Source organism: Chelonia mydas, chromosome 1 (assembly GCF_015237465.2).
Source record: "Chelonia mydas isolate rCheMyd1 chromosome 1, rCheMyd1.pri.v2, whole genome shotgun sequence".
Lineage (NCBI taxonomy): Eukaryota > Metazoa > Chordata > Testudines > Cheloniidae > Chelonia > Chelonia mydas.
Window position 1 is genome coordinate 321,089,990 of NC_057849.1, and position 17,926 is coordinate 321,107,915.

Here is a 17,926-nt window from a genome sequence, read left to right on the forward strand (position 1 = left end):
TGGGCCCCGGGCTCCAGCCACCGCTACCGCAGTGGAACTCCAGACCCTTTTAATGACCACCGGGGCCCTGCCACCACTACCCCGGGGCTCCGGCAGCGGGGGTCAGGTGGTGCTTTAAAGGGCCCGGGGGCTCCAGCCGCTGCGGGGAGCCCGGGGCCCTTTAAAGCGCCAGCCTGGGGAAGCCAGTCCAGTCCGGCACCGCGTACTGGCTCTTGCAGGTATGCCAGACCGGACCGGCTTACTTTCACCTCTGGTCCCGATATTGAGTTCTCAATGGGCTGCAGCGGGAAACGAGCATGGAATTGTTGAACCTACAGGCCCACCAGAGTCTGCAGCATCTCTGTTTGCTGTCTGAGAAGAACAAGCATGTCCTGCTGCACATCCCCTCTCCTTTTCCTGCACCTTTCTCCTCTCCACTCCATCCTTCTCCAGGTTACCAGCAAGGGTCATCCTCCAAGCCCTGTGCTCATTCTCTGATGCAGCAGTGGCTTGCAGGATATCCTGGAACATGTCATCCTTAGTCCTCTTTTCTTCCTCCGTGTCTGGCTCAGGCATTCCGTGAGTGGGGATGGGGAGACCCTACAGCTGCAATGGCAGCAGCTGCAGGTACAACGCACACAGGTACCTTTGTCAGTGTATTCATGATGGAAATCAAAATGTAACGTGGAACTCACTCCCCTTGCTCCCCAAAAGTTGTAAGTGCTGCATTCTCACTTCTGCTTGGGACTGATAGAGCATGGCACCAGCCATGCTGAGGATGGCCCTCCAGCAGTTGGGAAAATGAGGAGGGAATTGCTCTGTTGCATAATTCTGGTTGTATAGGGCAATGGAACTGCATACTGGCACCGTTTCCCCCAGGGGGTGGTGATTTTAGCCGATACCTCATTCCTGAGGGTAACAGAGGCTCCTTGTAATTTCAAAGTAAACTGCACACTTACCAGAGTTTCCTTCCCCTGCATCAGGCTCGCCTGTGCTCGACAGTCAGGACTGGCTGGACTCCAGTGGAGTCAAAACCAGGTCCTGGCTCACTGAGCAGCTAGATCCCCCGGTCACCTGCTCCTCCTCCTCGTCCACTTCTCCTCACTGTTCATGGCAGGGGCCTGTGATTCGGGCTCCTCAGAAGTATCCACAGGGCTCTTGGGGGTAGTGGTGGGGTCTCTGCTGAGGATGGCATGCAGCTTTCTGCAGCTCAGCACCAGATCGATTGTTGGCCTCCCTGGCCTTCTGGTACACCTGCCGCAGCTCCTCGGCTTTCACATGGCACTGCTGCTGGTCCCTGTTGTAGCCCATCTCCTGCATCTGTCAAGCAACCTACTCATAGATATCCACATTTCTGTGGCTGGTTCAGAGTTGTGCCTGCAGAGCCTCTTCTCCCCAGAGACCCAGGAGATCCACCACCTCCTGTCTCCTCCAGGCAGGAGTGTGCCTGGAGTGTGTAGCCAGCATGGTCAGCTGGGCAGTTGCACTCAACAGTGGAGAGCTGCTAGGGTGTGCTTGCCAAGCCAGGCAATCAGGAAAAGGAATTTCAGAAATTTGTGGGGCTTCCCATCTACCTGACCCTGGAGCAGTGGAGTTCACAACAGTGACCAGAGCGGACACTGTGGGGCATTGTGAGACCGCTGCTGGAGGCTAGTAAAGATTGACATAAGTAACAGAGTGTCTACACTCACATTGCGTCGACCTAACTACATTGACCCTGACTCTATGTTGCTTGGGGAGGTGGTGTTATTAAATCAGTGTAATGGGGCACTTATGTCATCAGGAGCCAAATTCAAGTGGAGAGACACCCACAGCTAGGTTAACGTAAAGTGCCTTGAGTCAACCTAACTGTGTAGTGTAGACCAGGCCTAACTTAACAAATGATATTCTAGAACATACAGCATCAAATAATGATAAGCCAGGTGATCAGTAAAGTGTTCTTAAAAATCCTACAGCCTTATGAAAGACCTGCTCAACTGGTGCTACTCCTCTTGTGTTACTTCTTTGACAAACAGCAATGAAATAGAACCAAGTGTAACCACAATTCATCTCCTATTGTGATATGTTTAACTGAAGTTGCTGAAAAAGCAGCTGAGTAATCTAATCAATTAAGCTAACAAATTCTTGTCAATGGATCACTCTAGTTTTCCTGCTGGGAGTATTATTGTACCAGCTGTCCATCATTTCTGCATGTGCATCTGCTTATTATGACCGGGATTTATCACAGATTCAAAGACTTTTGCTTATGAAGAATTCACTGCAGTTATTTTTCTCTTTCATTGGCAATAATCATTAATCTAGAGCTAAATCCTGAGGCCTTTACACCTTTTCTTATTCAGTCAAACCCACATTGACTTCAGTGGGAGTTTGACTGAGAAAAGACTGAGTAAGGAGGTCAAGAATGCAGCTCCTAAAATGTAATTGGTGTTTTGAGTAGTGCTACAGGCTGAAGTAACACCTGAAGTGTCTGTTTGTGATAATGTTGTATCTTTCACCAGTTTCTCAGATAAAAGTCTGCAAAAAGTGACTTTTCTGAAATTCCTGCTGATATCCAGAACCTTTTCATTTTTTTAAGCTGTTGGCCACAAATCACACTGTATTGCTTTCCAGATGGCTAAATGCTGAGGTTTCATTGCATGAAGAGTTATTTCCCCAATGTTTCATTTAAAAGAAACTTCAATGTAACATAAAAGATTAAAAGCCCCATTTAACCCTTACTCTGAAAAGGGGTTTTGGAGACAGTTTGTAAGAAAGACCCCGTTACCTGCTATATCTATGGTGGGTCATAGCAAAACACTGTCTCCAAACTCTAACTTCAGGGTGTTCAAATTTTAAAACCTACTCTATATCCCAGTGGTGAGAGATTGGTCCCTTCTTATCAAAAATAACATTCTGCTATTCTAGCTTATTATTTAAAATGTTTCATTTCAACTGACAATATACCGTTTTCTATATGCCTGATGCGTGAGTTCAGAGGAGAAAGTTCCTGGGAATTAGTTATACTTCAGATGCAGTGGATTGCATTGTCTCTCTCTCTCTTTTTTCCTTAATTAAACTTACTGTGAGTTGTGACTGTTCAGGATCAGATGCATCAATCTGGTAAATAACTCCAGGAGGTGTTCTATTTCCCTCCAAGATATAGATCATTACAGCTGGATGAATAGAAATATAGTCAATGTTAATTTTATCTTTAAAAAAGACACAGATATACTGACTATATCAGAACACGTCATTACCTGATGCATGTACTCACTCTGCAACTCTGTCTAATTCCAAAATAAACAAAATACCCAAACACACACCAAAACAACACACAGCTGGGCCAAAAGAACATGCCCCCATGCTGTAAATAGACAACCATCAATATTTGTGATTATGAAGCTTACATCACTGACAGACAGAGCATATCTTGAACTGGTCATTGGTAAATGACCTGGGCTAGCTTGAATTTTTATGTCATTGGGGGATTGTGACCAGTACCACCCACCTGCCTCAGTGAATGGGAAACCTGATGGGGCCAGCAGCAATTGGGTTAGGCCCAGTTGAATGTGGAAAGAGAACATGTGCTGAGAGGATGCAGGGGTGCCCTTCCCCTTCAAAGTCTCTAGTCACTGGTTGGCAAGCTTGGGAAGGAAGGGATCTGACTGGTCCCTCACTCTCCTCTTTCATTAATTTAAACCCTAGCTTCGGCCTCATGAAGCCTCTTGCTTTTTGCTCCATTCTAGCAGCCTCACCCTCTGTCCCCTGTACTAGCAGCCGTGAAGCTGTGTTTTGTGGATTCTATGGCTCTGATTGTTTGCCCGTTGTAGGGTCAGGAATGAATTTTTTTCTTCCTGTAGGGGCCAAACTGGCAGAGGGCTGGGGAGTTTTTTGCCTTGCTCACAGCATCCTGGAGGCATGGTTAAGTTAAATAAGAACAGAGTTTAATAATTAATACTCAATAAGGGTGTTATTTCATCGCAACTTGCCACTAGTTCTGAGTGTGGTTAAAAGGATAAAAGGGATGGTTTGCAGAAGTAAAAGACCTGGGATTTTACTGGTGGGCCTTGTGCTCATGGGATAGGAGGAGACCCTGAGGCCTTTGTGGGCTGAGGTTCCCCCCTTTTCGTACCCTTGGTCCCCCTTGGGGGCAGGAGTAGGACTCAGAAAAACGAACTGAGTCCTAGGGGTAAGATGAAGAGAGCCTACACGAGTGGTGGGTTATTGGGTAGGGAATCCTTTAGCCCCCACACTGGAACCACTTAAAATGCCTGGTGGGTGAGAGTATGGCTAACAGGATAGATAGCAGCCCTCCCAAGTGTTAAATGTAATAAAGTTGTGGCCTGATGCTTTAAAATCCATCCTTGTGTTTGTCCTTTTTCTTCACTGTGTATACGTCAATTCAGTTCATATCATGAACTGCTAGGACTAGGATCTCATGTGCTACATCATTGGAAACATGGGAATCCCAGCTTTTCCTAAGATGTATAGGAATTATTGCTAGTATGGGCAGTTAATTATTTACTGTAGACTTTTTCATGTCTGCTGTGTCCTGTGCTTGTAGAACATTAATCTGTCCGTGACCCTGACTGGCTGCTTGTGCCCAAAGGAGCAGCAGTAATCCCCAAACAGCAGAATGAGGATTCCCAGAAGACAGTGACATGAATATGAAGTTTAATGAGAAACAGACACATTTTAATAACCAGTGAATGTGCCATCAGTGTTAACGGCAGCTGGTATTGATAACTAACCCCACCCACTTAGACAACTCCTATGTCTGTGTTCACTGATTTACTGCAGCTCTAGGTGAGTGTTAAACTGATGAAATTATTTTTAACAAGCTCCCAAATATAGCATGTTTCATGCTGCGCCCATCCCCTGAAGCGTCATCATGTCAAATCTCATTATTATTTTTTACAGTAGCACCCACAACATGCTAGGCACTGTCCACGCTCTGAAGACCAGGCCCTTCTCCAAGGAGTTTATTTTGTCTCTTGTACAAAGTATAGTAAAGAAGCAAGAACTCCAGGGATGCTTACATGTTATTTGTTAAATTGGCTGTTTTCCAGCTAGAAAAGGGCCTGAACCAAAACCTGCACTGGCTCTTCATCCTTAACTTTGGCAGGGATCAGTATTTAAACTTAGATCCAAACTTCATCACTGGCCTCTGCCAGTGAGCCAAAACCCTGAAATAACCTTGCCATTCTCCCAACTACTGAGGAGTTCATAAGCTGGATCCATATTTTGTGGCTCTGGCCCATCTGTATTTTTGGGTAGGAAAAAAAAAATCTTTGAATGTTTAATAATTCATTGCTGTTCCATACACATACACACACACACACACGTGTTAGAACACTGAAGTTTCAAACTGAAACTCTTAAAAGTCAGGAAGTGACAAAATTATGATTTCTCTTGTAACCTTAATTCTGCCCCTTTATATATGTATATGTTATACAGCCTTCAGTTACATGATGTCATGGTATAAGTTCTGCAGGTCCCCTCATTACTGAGTGAGCTAGGTAGGTGCTCAGTGAGCCAGGCAGCTGTTTGATATTTACTTTTATCCTCTTTGAGATGTGGGGCCATGTACTGAACATACACTGCTCTCCTTCCAAACCCCACCCTGAACGAGGAAGGGATTTTGTGAACTCCAGCCTCCTTCTCAACACCCTGACCAATTGCTGCAGTGAATGAAGCAGAGGTGCTCCAAGTTCCCACACATTGCACACACCCCCCCCGCCCACACACACACACACACAGAGCTGGGCCAATATCACCGATCACATGGAGATAGTATTTTTGGAACCCTGTCTCTTTCCTTATGCACTATCACAGATCATAATCTCCATGATCTTACATTTAAAACTGATTTCCCACTTAAATTTCTCTCACACACATGCAGATTCACTACTGCTGTGCACGCTGGCTGAGCACTAGCTTTATTGTCTTTCAGAAACTCTTGCACATGCACAAAGTACATTTATTTAAACCTTTGTTGCTTCTCCAAATCCAATTCAGTTTTCAACAAGGCACAAAACAGTATGTCCATAGCCAAGAGGCTATGCCTGGTTCCATAAAAGGAACTCGAATGTCGAGACACTCAGCATCACAATGCCTAACTTTTAGGTGACTAAAAAACACAGGGGCAACACTGCAATCTGAAAGGCCTGGGTTAGCCACTAGACTCCTATATGAGGAGATAGATAGGTGCCTCAGAATGTGATCCACAAAAGCCAACAGGCTAGGTGGGGATCTGCCTAAAATAGCCAATGGGAGATGCTGATGGGGGGTGGGGAGCACGTCCTAAGCCACACACCCTCAGGTCAGATTTCCATGCCTAAATCCGGGCTGCTAGGAGGGTCCTATCTTTGCTTGTGATTTACAAACTGGGAGAAGGTGGGTGTTTGGCCACTTAAGTCACATGCAGGGAACAATCAGAGGCTGCCTAAATCCACACACAACAGCCAGGCATGGGCAGGAGAAGGAGCTCCCTTAATATTTAACCCAAGGTTAGGGTACTCTCCCGGGATGTGGGAGAGCCCTAGTTCAAGTGCCCAGTGAGGAGAAGGGATTCAAACAGGGATCTGCCACTTCTCAGGGGAGTGCCCTAACCACCAGGCTATAGGCTCTTTTTCTGGCCCAATTAATATTTAATTGTTCAATTATTTAAAGTGGAACAACTTCAACAGGAGAGATTGAGGGAGACCGCATAGCCTAGGGCACTCACCTGAGAAGTGGCAGATCCCTGTTTAAATCCCTTCTGCTCACAGGCACCAATTTTTCATTTTTCTGGGTGGATGCTCCACCCCTACTCTGCCCAGAGGCCATGCCACTTCCTCCAAAACCCCACCCTCGCTCTTCCTTTTCCTGGCCCCACTCCGTCCTCTCCCCCCAGCACCTTCTGCTCGCTGCCAAACAGCTGATCGGCGGGTGGGTGCTGAATACCCACTATTTTTGTTCCGTGGGTGCTCCAGCCCCAGAGCACCTATGCAGTCGGTGCCTATGCTTCTCCTCATCAGGCAGAGAGAGGACTTAAACTGAGCATTGCCCCCATCCCAGCTCAGAACCCTAGCCACTATGCTAAAGGTTATAAGGGAGGTCCTCTTTTCCTGCCCCCACCCCAGCTGTTTCATGTGGAATTAGGCAACCTCTAATCAGGCCCCACAAATGATTTAGGTGGCCAAACAGTTTGTCTTTCCCCTGGTTTGTCAATCACTGTGTGGCTTAGGTGGGAGATTGGCACCCGGATGCGTAGAAGGAGGTTCAGATGCAGAAACTTAGATGGCAAGAGACTTTAGGTGCCTAGATGGTTAGGCGCAGCCAAGGGGAGTTTTGTGAATTGCTGTGATGCCTAAAAATAGGACTCGGATGTTTATGTACTTTTATGGATCCCACCCTACCTCCCTATCAAGTGGGAAGTCTCTAACAGCTGCCACTAAGACACTTCAACGAATCAAAAAAGCTCATAAATATTTATTGTTATCACTAGCACTGCTTTCTTTTCACTCTTTTGGTATTTGAAAATGCCTGACCCATTTTTAGTGCAAGTCTCAAGGAGGGAAGTCACTCCCTGCATGAGATTAATCACCAAATTTCAGCTGAAAACATAAAACAGGTAACAACCACAGTGACCCTCTAGAATGGAAGTATTTGGCCAATCTTAACTATAAGCATTGCTAGGCATTCCGTCTATAACATTTAGTGATTAAGGTTTAGTTTCCCAATGTTGTAATTTCAAGCATTAGTCTCTTTTGTTACTTCCAAGCAGTTCTCTTACTTTGGTTTGCCAAATTGCCACGAAACACAGGAGGTTCATTAACATCTGTTATTTGGACAGTAAGTATTTGAAGGTCACTTGCCCCAGCTGTATCACTGACATAAATCTGCAAATCAAAGCTGTTTGGCATAGTTTCATAATCTAGAACAGGATCTCCAGTGGTAACAACCTGAAATGTAACAAATTATTAGTAGCACACTATGCAATCAAATCTGTAATTATTGTATATAGGAATAAATACATATAAAAAGGTGCCATGTTGGACTGGTTAAAGACTGAGGGCTACAGGAAGATGCACCAACTGAGGGGGTACTGCAGTAGGTCCCTGTTGGACTATTAAAGACTGAGTCCAGGGAGGACTGAAGGACATTTTGGACTGTATCCCCCGGAAGGGCTTTGCTTGTTTTGCACATGGAGAGAGTGTGACTTGACCGGAGGGCTGAGTTACCGAAGCCCCACTTAACAAGTGCAGTGGCTGATGGGTCGCTGTGAGCAGAGAAAAAAATCACAGGCATGCACACCCTCAACCAGGGTGCGCTCGTGGGAGGTGGGTGCCACTCTGTCACACAGTCTAAATGAGAATCTAGATGTTTCTAAGCAGATAGGGTCCTGCTTAATAGAAATATACCTCCAATTCACAACAATTAAACATTTTCACTGATTTCATGAACAGTGTGGGAAGCTATATATTCAGCTTTGATGCTGCTGTTTTTAGATGCCTCTCCAATGAAGAGGAAAGAGATGCTCAATTGTCCTTACAGAGCACGATGGAGAAATACAGCATGTCATCTGGAGGTGAGCTGGACCACTCTTTGCGCCTCTGAGCAGGAACAATTCTACCTCCAACTACCGATTGCTGCTCCTGTGGGCCTGGAGAGGGGGAGCCTTAGCTATACACTGCTCAAAGCAGGAGACTTGGTGCATGGGCTAGCATGTTCCTGCATAATGTGTGGGGAACCTGCTCTGCTGCTTTTGTTCTGTGGGTGGAGGGTAGGTAAGAATCTCCCTATGCTCTGCTCCTGCTCTCGCACCACAGCAGCAGAGGGCTGTGAAAATAGAGATTCTAATTGTCAGCCCCCATAATTCATGCATGAAAACAACCTTCCCCATATCTCAGCAAAGACTTAATAGTAGAGTGTAGTTCTGGGGTATCTCATTACTAGGAGTTCATTACTTTTACAAAATAGGGTACTACACGTTCATTAGAATATTATGCAATAGCATAAATAATTAACACTAACTACGCTTGTCCAGTAAATGAGCTAATTACATTTGTGCCACATCATCCTAGCTTTTTAAATCATGTTTGTTCACTTGCCTACTAGTTTGCAGAACTTAGTAATTCACAATGGAGTCATTGGGACAGATTTCAGGGCATATCTACACTACAGCAGCACAGGTATGGTTCTGCAGTGTAAATACTTCATACATTTACAGAAGGGGAGTTTCCCTTTGGGGTGACCAGATAGCAAGTGTGAAAAATCTTGGAGAGGCGGTAGCTAGGGTGATGGAAGAATTCTTCTGTTGATCTAGCTGCATCTACCATGGGGGTTAGGTCGACCTAACTACATCACAGAGGGTGTGAAAATTTTCACAGCCCTGAGAGATAAAGCTAAGTCGATCTATTTTTTTAGGGGTAAGCCAGGCCTCAATCTGGCATTGCTGCACCTTTCTGCTTTAAGCTACCTTCTTGTCCCTCAGATCCTGCAGCTGATCTGTACTGCCTCCCAGTAAGTTAGGGAACCTGGAGAACTGTTCTAGCTTGTTCCAGCTGTGCTGCTGTGCAGAGCCCCCAAGGGCCCTACCAGTAACTGAGGATATCTGGGGCCCAAGCTATACCTCCCTTCCCCAAACATGCCATCTGAATCAGCAGCCAGGAAGGTGGCAAACCATCCCTTTGGCAGCTCTATGAAGTCCAAGGATTCCTCAGTACTGAGAGAGACTTCAAGGGGCTGATTAAACTGGATTCAGCTTAAGTAAGGTTGACAATCTTCCCCATTAAGGTGAGTTAGTAAAATTCTGTTATAGTGCAACAAGTTGGATTCAGTGGGGGCCTGATTCTGATTTTACATTACCTAATCCACACGGGGGTAGGTAAGATCAGAATCAGGCCCCAGGTGCTTTTATTCGCCTTAGCATTTTTTAAAACAATTACTTCTGTGTTACATGGAACAAATATGGTGTTTTGAAAACCAATAAAAAGCCTAGAAGCACTATCAGCTATTTGGGTGCTATAAGAGTTGAATTTCCTGTAATAGATACCTTGATCTGCTTTTGCAACTCTTACAATTAAATGATACATGAATAAATACTGTACCAATATCAGCTCTCAGTAATCCAAAGAGTAAGCATCAGTCTACAGACTAAACACATTGCCCAAGTTGAACTGAAAACTTACCTTGTAAGTATGTGTAGCTCCAGGATCAATCCGAAAAGCTTTCGTAAGTGGATTTGAGTTTATTATTAAAGGATATCCTGAAGCCACTTCAGAAGGTGATGGTGATAAAGTAACACTAAACGTATGAACCAAAACATAAGCTGAAGAATTTTCTGTCACATTGCCTGTAGCAGGCAAGCCATTAAGTGACAGCGTTTTTGCCCCTGCATATTTGAAAAGGAAAGTAAAATTACACTTCTGTGAAGGGTTTCAGAGTAGCAGCTGTGCTGCAAAAAGAACAGGAGTACTTGTGGCACCTTAGAGACTAACGAATTTATTTGAGCATAAGCTTTCATGGGCTACAGCTCACTTCATGCCCTCTCTGTGAATGTTAGCTGGGACAGAGCACACACCTTCTGCCACGTGCTGTGAACAGAAATGACCTGATACTCTTCTCATGCTGATATGAATTGTGATGTTACACTGCTGTCGAACCCATACAAGTGACAGGAGACTCAAACTATTTATTTTCTGCTTAAATGCTGTGGCTCTGCCACTGCAAGTTACTGAAGTTAATGCAGTATTGTTACTCCATTGCTTGTATTCGCATGATAGCTAGAAATATCAGTCACCACCCCCTGCTGCTGCCTCTCTGCACTGAATCACATTAAAAATCAAAAAGAAAAGGAGTACTTGTGGCACCTTAGAGACTAACCAATTTATTTGAGCATGAGCTTTCGTGAGCTACAGCTCACTTCATCGGATGCAGTCAGTGGAAAATACAGTGAGGAGATTTATATACACACAGAACACGAAAAAATGGGTGTTATCGTGCACACTGTAAGGAGAGTGATCACTTAAGATGAGTTATTACCAGCAGGAGAGCAGGGGCGGGAAGGGGGGAGAAAAAACCTTTTGTAGTGATAATCAAGGTGGGCCATTTCCAGCAGTTAACAAGAATGTCTGAGGAACAGTGGAGGGTGCGGGGGGCGGTGGGGGAATAAACATGTAGAAATAGTTTTACTTTGTGCAATGACCCATCCACTCCCAGTCTTTATTCAAGCCTAAGTTAACTGTATCCAGTTTGCAAATTAATTCCAATTCAGCAGTCTCTCGTTGGAGTCTGTTTTTGAAGTTATTTTGTTGAAGAATTGCAACTTTTAGGTCTGTAATCAAGTGACCAGAGAGATTGAAGTGTTCTCCGACTGGTTTATGAATGTTATAATTCTTGACATCTGATTTGTGTCCATTTATTCTTTTACGTAGAGACTGTCCAGTTTGACCAATGTACATGGCAGAGGGGCATTGCTGGCACATGATGGCATATATCACATTGGTAGATGTCCAGGTGAACGAGGCTCTGATAGTGTGGCTGATGTTATTAGGCCCTGTGATGGTGTCCCCTGAATAGATATGTGGACACAGTTGGCAATGGGCTTTTTTGCAAGGATAGGTTCCTGGGTTAGTGGTTCTGTTGTGTGATGTGTGGTTTCTGGTGAGTATTTGGTTCAAGTTCGGGGGCTGTCTGTAGGCAAGGACTAGCCTGTCTCCCAAGATTTGTGAGAGTGATGGGTCGTCCTTCAGGATAGGTTGTAGATCCTTGATGATGCATTGGAGAGGTTTTAGTTGGGGGCTGAAGGTGATGGCTAGTGGCGTATTGCTATTTTCTTTGTTGGGCCTGTCCTGTAGTAGGTGACTTCTGGGTACTCTTCTGGCTCTGTCAATTTGTTTCTTCACTTCAGCAGGTGGGTATTGTAATTGTAAGAATGCTTGATAGAGATCTTGTAGGTGTTTGTCTCTGTCTGAGGGGTTGGAGCAAATGCGGTTGTATCGTAGAGCTTGGCTGCAGATGATGGATCATGTGGTGTGATCTGGGTGAAAGCTGGAGGCATGTAGGTAGGAGTAGCGGTCAGTAGGTTTCCGGTATAGGATGGTGTTTATGTGACCATCGCTTATTAGCCCCTAGTGTCCAGGAAGTGGACTGGTCCAGGATGAGGTTGATGGTGGGGATGGAAATTGTTGAAATCATGGTGGAATTCCTCAAGGGCTTCTTTTCCGTGGGTCCAGATGATGAAGATGTCATCAATATAGCGCAAGTAGAGTAGGGGCATTAGGGGACGAGAGCTGAGGAAGCGTTGTTCTAAGTCAGCCATAAAAATGTTGGCATACTGTGGGGCCATGTGGGTACCCATAGCAGTGCCACTGATTTGAAGGTATACATTGTCCCCAAATGTGAAATACAAGCCGTCAGGAACAGTATCCCCGACAATGTCATGGCAAACCTGGTGGCTGAACTTTGTGACTTTGTCCTCACCCATAACTATTTCACATTTTCACATCAGCCACACTATCAGAGGCTCGTTCACCTGCACATCTACCAATGTGATATATGCCATCATGTGCCAGCAATGCCCTTCTGCCATGTACATTGGTCAAACTGGACAGTCTCTATGTAAAGGAATAAATGGACACAAATCAGATGTCAAGAATTATAACATTCATAAACCAGTCGGAGAACACTTCAGTCTATCTGGTCACTCAATTACAGACCTAAAAGTTGCAATATTACAACAAAAAGACTTCAAAAATGGACTCCAACGAGAGACTGCTGAATTGGAATTAATTTGCAAACTGGATACAATTAACTTAGGCTTGAATAGAGACTGGGAGTGGTTGGGTCATTACACAAAGTAAAACTATTTCCCCATGTTTATTTCCCCCCTCTGCCCCCCACTGTTCCTCAGACGTTCTTGTTAACTGGTGGAAATGGCCCAACTTGATTATCACTACAAAAGGTTTTCTCTCCCCCCTTCCTGCCCCTGCTCTCCTACTGGTAATAGCTCATCTTAAGTGATCACTCTCCTTACAGTGTGTATGATAACACCCATTTTTTCATGTTCTGTGTGTATATAAAGCTCCTCACTGTATTTTCCATTGAATGCATCCGATGAAGTGAGCTGTAGCTCACAAAAGCTTATGCTCAAATAAATTGGTTAGTCTCTAAGGTGCCAGAAGTACTCCTTTTCTTTTTGCGAATACAGATTAATGCGGCTGCTACTCTGAAACCTGTCATTAAAAATCAAGTCAGACAAGCAAACGTGTGTGACTAAAAGGTGTTTAGAATTCTTTTGTGAATTCTGTTCTCAACAGATGACACTCCCCTTCCCTTTCTAACATGTCTTGTCATACATTAACAGAAGAGAAGGCAGGGCCAGTTCTTCAAGTTGCTGAGCAGCTCCTGAAAAGTTCAATGTAATCTCAACCCCCCAGTGTAGTTAGCACCTTGCAAGATACTGCTAATGCATTGCAATCCATTCAGGGCCAGGACCTGGGCCAACATTAAAAAAAAAAAAAAAAAGTGTTTGTGATGCCATGCACCAGATCACAATGCCACTCACTCAGATTGGGGTGGGGGGGGCAGAAGGGGATGTAGGGGCTTCTGGGCCGGGGGGGTCAGCCTGCTGGTGGCAGCTGAGGGCACCTAAGAGGGGAAGAGAAGGCTCAGGTGAGGGAAGAAGAGGAAATTTATGACCCCCTCACTTTAAATAGTGCTTTGCAGCCCCTGAGTGAGTGTGTTACGTGTCCCCCTCTCTTCCCAATACACAGAGGATGTGACTCTATTACAGCTGTTGGCTTGAGAATCTGGATCAAGCTGTAGAGGCTCCTGCTTTTAGCTCTGGAGGTCCCTTGTTCACGCCTTGGTGTTAGTCAAGATAGAGGCTGTCACAACGGCTAGTGCAAAATGTCTGGAATGCTTGGAACCAGCAGAGAACACTGACTGGGGTTCAGAGTAGCAGCCGTGTTAGTCTGTATTCGCAAAAAGAAAAGGAGGACTTGTGAGCTGTAGAATATTATTAGCATTGCCAACCCCAAACATTGAGTTTGGGCACACAAAAAATCACAAGACTTATTAAAAATTATAGGTTTCAGAGTAGCAGCCATGTTAGTCTGTATTCGCAAAAAGAAAAGGAGGACTTGTGGCACCTTAGAGACTAACCAATTTATTTGAGCATAAGCTTTTGTGAGCTACAGCTCACTTCATCAGATGCATTCAGTGGAAAATACAGTGGGGAGATTTATATACACACAGAACATGAAACAATGGGTGTTACCATACACACTGTAATGAGAGTGATCACTTAAGGTGAGCTGTCACCAGCCGGGGCAGGGGGGAACTTTTGTAGTGATAATCAAGCTGGGCCATTTCCAGCAGTTAACCAGAACATCTGAGGAACAGTGGAGGGGGCGGGGGGCGGGGCGGGGAATAAACATGGGGAAATAGTTTTACTTTGTGCAATTACCCATCCACTCCCAGTCTTTATTCAAGCCCAAGTTAATTGTATCCAGTTTGCAAATTAATTCCAATTCAGCAGTCTCTCGTTGGAGTCTGTTTTTGAAGTTATTTTGTTGAAGAATTGCAACTTTTAGGTCTGTAATCAAGTGACCAGAGAGATTGAAGTGTTCTCCGACTGGTTTATGAATGTTATAATTCTTGACATCTGATTTGTGTCCATTTATTCTTTTACGTAGAGACTGTCCAGTTTGACCAATGTACATGGCAGAGGGGCATTGCTGGCACATGATGGCATATATCACATTGGTAGATGTCCAGGTGAATGAGGCTCTGATAGTGTGGCTGATGTGATTAGGCCCTGTGATGGTGTCCCCTGAATAGATAAGTGGACCAGTTGGCAATGGGCTTTTTTGCAAGGATAGGTTCCTGGGTTAGTGGTTCTGTTGTGTGGTTTGTGGTTTCTGGTGAGTATTGGCTTCAGGTTCGGGGGCTGTCTGTAAGCAAGGACTGGCCTGTCTCCCAAGATCTGTGAGAGTGATGGGTCGTCCTTCAGGATAGGTTGTAGATCCTTGATGATGCGTTGGAGAGGTTTTAGTTGGGGGCTGAAGGTGATGGCTAGTGGCGTTCTGTTATTTTCTTTGTTGGGCCTGTCCTGTAGTAGGTGACTTCTGGGTACTCTTCTGGCTCTGTCAATTTGTTTCTTCACTTCAGCTGGTGGGTATTGTAGTTGTAAGAATGCTTGATAGAGATCTTGTAAGTGTTTGTCTCTGTCTGAGGGGTTGGAGCAAATGCGGTTGTATCGTAGAGCTTGGCTGTAGACAATGGATCGTGTGGTGTGGTCTGGATGAAAGCTGGAGGCATGTAGGTAGGAATAGCGGTCAGTAGGTTTCCGGTATAGGATGGTGTTTATATGACCATCGCTTATTAGCACCGTAGTGTCCAGGAAGTGGATCTCTTGTGTGGACTGGTCCAGGCTGAGGTTGATGGTGGGATGGAAATTGTTGAAATCATGGTGGAATTCCTCAAGGGCTTCTTTTCCGTGGGTCCAGATGATGAAGATGTCATCAATGTAGCGCAAGTAGAGTAGGGGCACTAGGGGACGAGAGCTGAGGAAGCATTGTTCTAAGTCAGCCATAAAAATGTTGGCATACTGTGGGGCCATGCAGGTACCCATAGCAGTGCCACTGATTTGAAGGTATACATTGTCCCCAAATGTGAAATAGTTATGGGAGAGGACAAAGTCACAAAGTTCACCCACCAGGTTTGCCGTGACATTATCGGGGATACTGTATTCAAAAACCAGTCGGAGAACACTTCAATCTCTTTGGTCACTCAATTACAGACCTAGAAGTGGCAATTCTTCAACAAAAAAACTTCAAAAACTAACTCCAACGAGAGACTGCTGAATTGGAATTAATTTGCAAACTGGATACAATTAACTTAGGCTTGAATAAAGACTGGGAATGGATGGGTCATTACACAAAGTAAAACTATTTCCCCATGTTTATTACGCCCCCCCCCCCGGCACCCCCGCCCCGTTCCTCAGACGTTCTTGTCAACTGCTGGAAATGGCCCACCTTGATTATCACTACAAAAGGTTCCCCACCCCCCCACCCCGCTGGTGATAGCTCATCTTAAGTGATCACTGTCTTGTTACTGTGTGTATGGTAACACCCATTGTTTCATGTTCTCTATGTATATAAATCTCCCCACTGTATTTTCCACTGAATGCATCCGATGAAGTGAGCTGTAGCTCATGAAAGCTTATGCTCAAATAAATATGTTCGTCTCTAAGGTGCTACAAGTCCTCCTTCTCTTTTTATTAAAAATTATGAATTTCTTTAAAAAAAAAATCTTGAGACCTCTTGCTTTGCCTTCTGATTTCTGAGCCTTTATGGTACACTCAAATTTTACTCTCTTGAAAGCTGAGATCCTCATGCAATCTACAGATTAAAGCAGTTGGGACTTACAGGGGAAAACACCAAATATCATGAGACTCATGAGAGTTGGCAACACTGTTTTTAAAGCAATTTAGTGACTAGAAAAAAAGGAGGAGAGCCAGCAATGTGTGACCAGCCAGCTCTCTGCAAGCACCAGCCAGTGCTTAGTGGTTCATGGACAACAGTTTAAGAAACCTCTGCTGTAAGCAATCCATTCTTCTTTGCTGCTTGTTAGAAGGTCTATTCTTTGTGTATCTGTAATGCTTTCATGCGGAACCCAAATACTGATATTGCCAAGTTAACATGCCATGGTCTGGGTTTTGTGGGGGGTGGGTGAGGGGGTTTGGTTGGTTGATTGTTGGTTTTTAATTCACCAACTGTTAAAGTTACCACTAACATCAACCTAGAAAAAAAGTCTAAATTCTACTGGCCTGATTCTTATCGCTTTGTACCTGGTACAGTCATTTATATCTGTGCAAAGTGGGTATAAAACACTACCAGTCTGATTTTTAGTGTAAATGACTACATCAGTGTTTAAAAAGCAACCAGATCAGAAGAGGGTATAAAACGTTACCATTTACACAAGCTTTAAGGTGGTGGAGAACTGGGCTCTATACATGTCTTTATGGCAAGGTCTTCTTAAAACTTGCTACAAACATAGGTCAAGTTCATGTCATTTTAAAAACTTCAATTTTTTTTTAATTCAATTAACCCACAAATGAAATATGAACAAAACCTGGAGCTGCCTAAAGTGAACTGACTTTGCTTTTTTGAAAATTCACCTGCTTTCCCACCCCAGTACTCTCATCTTGAACTGTGGACGTTATTCTGTAGCACAGCATCCAGCATAATATTATTGTAATGGTATATAAATGATCACAATGGGCTGAAATCTCCTGACAGTTATACTGATGCAGCCCCATGGCTCACTGCAGTCCAGTAACAAAACAGCTGTTCCTTGAACTCTTTTGTCAAAAGTTCTGATCTCAAAAATATGCTTTAGGTCCCTTAAGAGAAACTATAACAGACAAGAATGATTTAAATTTAGCAATGGAATAAAAGAGTGTTCTTACCAGATATTCTTCCTAACAAAACCAAAAGAAGAAAAATGTTCTGCCTCTTCCCTAGAATCCTGCCATCCATAGTCCTAGGATGTGAACTGAAAGAAGATCTGGGTCTTATTTGCCTCAGTCTGCTTCAGCTCCACCTAAATTTTTCTTCCTTGTCATGCTGTCCAGTAAGAAATCAAACAAAGGTTCTGCCGTATCTAGGGGAGTTTCTAAACACCATCAGCCTGTTTGCTCTTCAGTGGACGGCTCCTTGCTGACATGCCATAAAATATCCCTTAAACTGCAATCCTTTTAGAATGACAAAGAAGGAGGGGAATAGATAATACAATGCCGGCTTGATAATTCTGAGGAATGAGGTGCTCTCTCTCCATAGACCAGGGACAATATTGGATGCAGCATTGCATGTTTCCCCATGCTGCTAGTGTGTTTCACACCTGTTCTGGGGTGTCAGAGTCATTTAGGACTTGTCTACACTAGACGGGTTTTGCCATTGTAGTTATACTGGTATAT

The 17,926-nt window shown here is 44.4% G+C and overlaps 1 protein-coding gene across 2 annotated transcripts in view; it reads right to left on the reverse strand.

Moving 5' to 3' along the window:
- CDHR3 (cadherin related family member 3) overlaps positions 1–17,491 on the reverse strand; it is a 70,478-nt gene extending 52,987 nt beyond the window's left edge. For both annotated transcript variants that reach the window (XM_043551707.1, XM_043551696.1), the window contains exons 1-4: positions 17,420–17,491; positions 10,134–10,336; positions 7,736–7,904; positions 3,040–3,131 (exon numbers count right to left, since the gene is read on the reverse strand). In XM_043551707.1, the coding sequence (XP_043407642.1) occupies positions 3,040–3,131; positions 7,736–7,904; positions 10,134–10,336; positions 17,420–17,489 (534 nt within the window). In that variant the 5' untranslated portion in view covers positions 17,490–17,491. The remainder of the gene's footprint in view (positions 1–3,039; positions 3,132–7,735; positions 7,905–10,133; positions 10,337–17,419) is intronic.
- Positions 17,492–17,926: the final 435 nt, after the last annotated feature.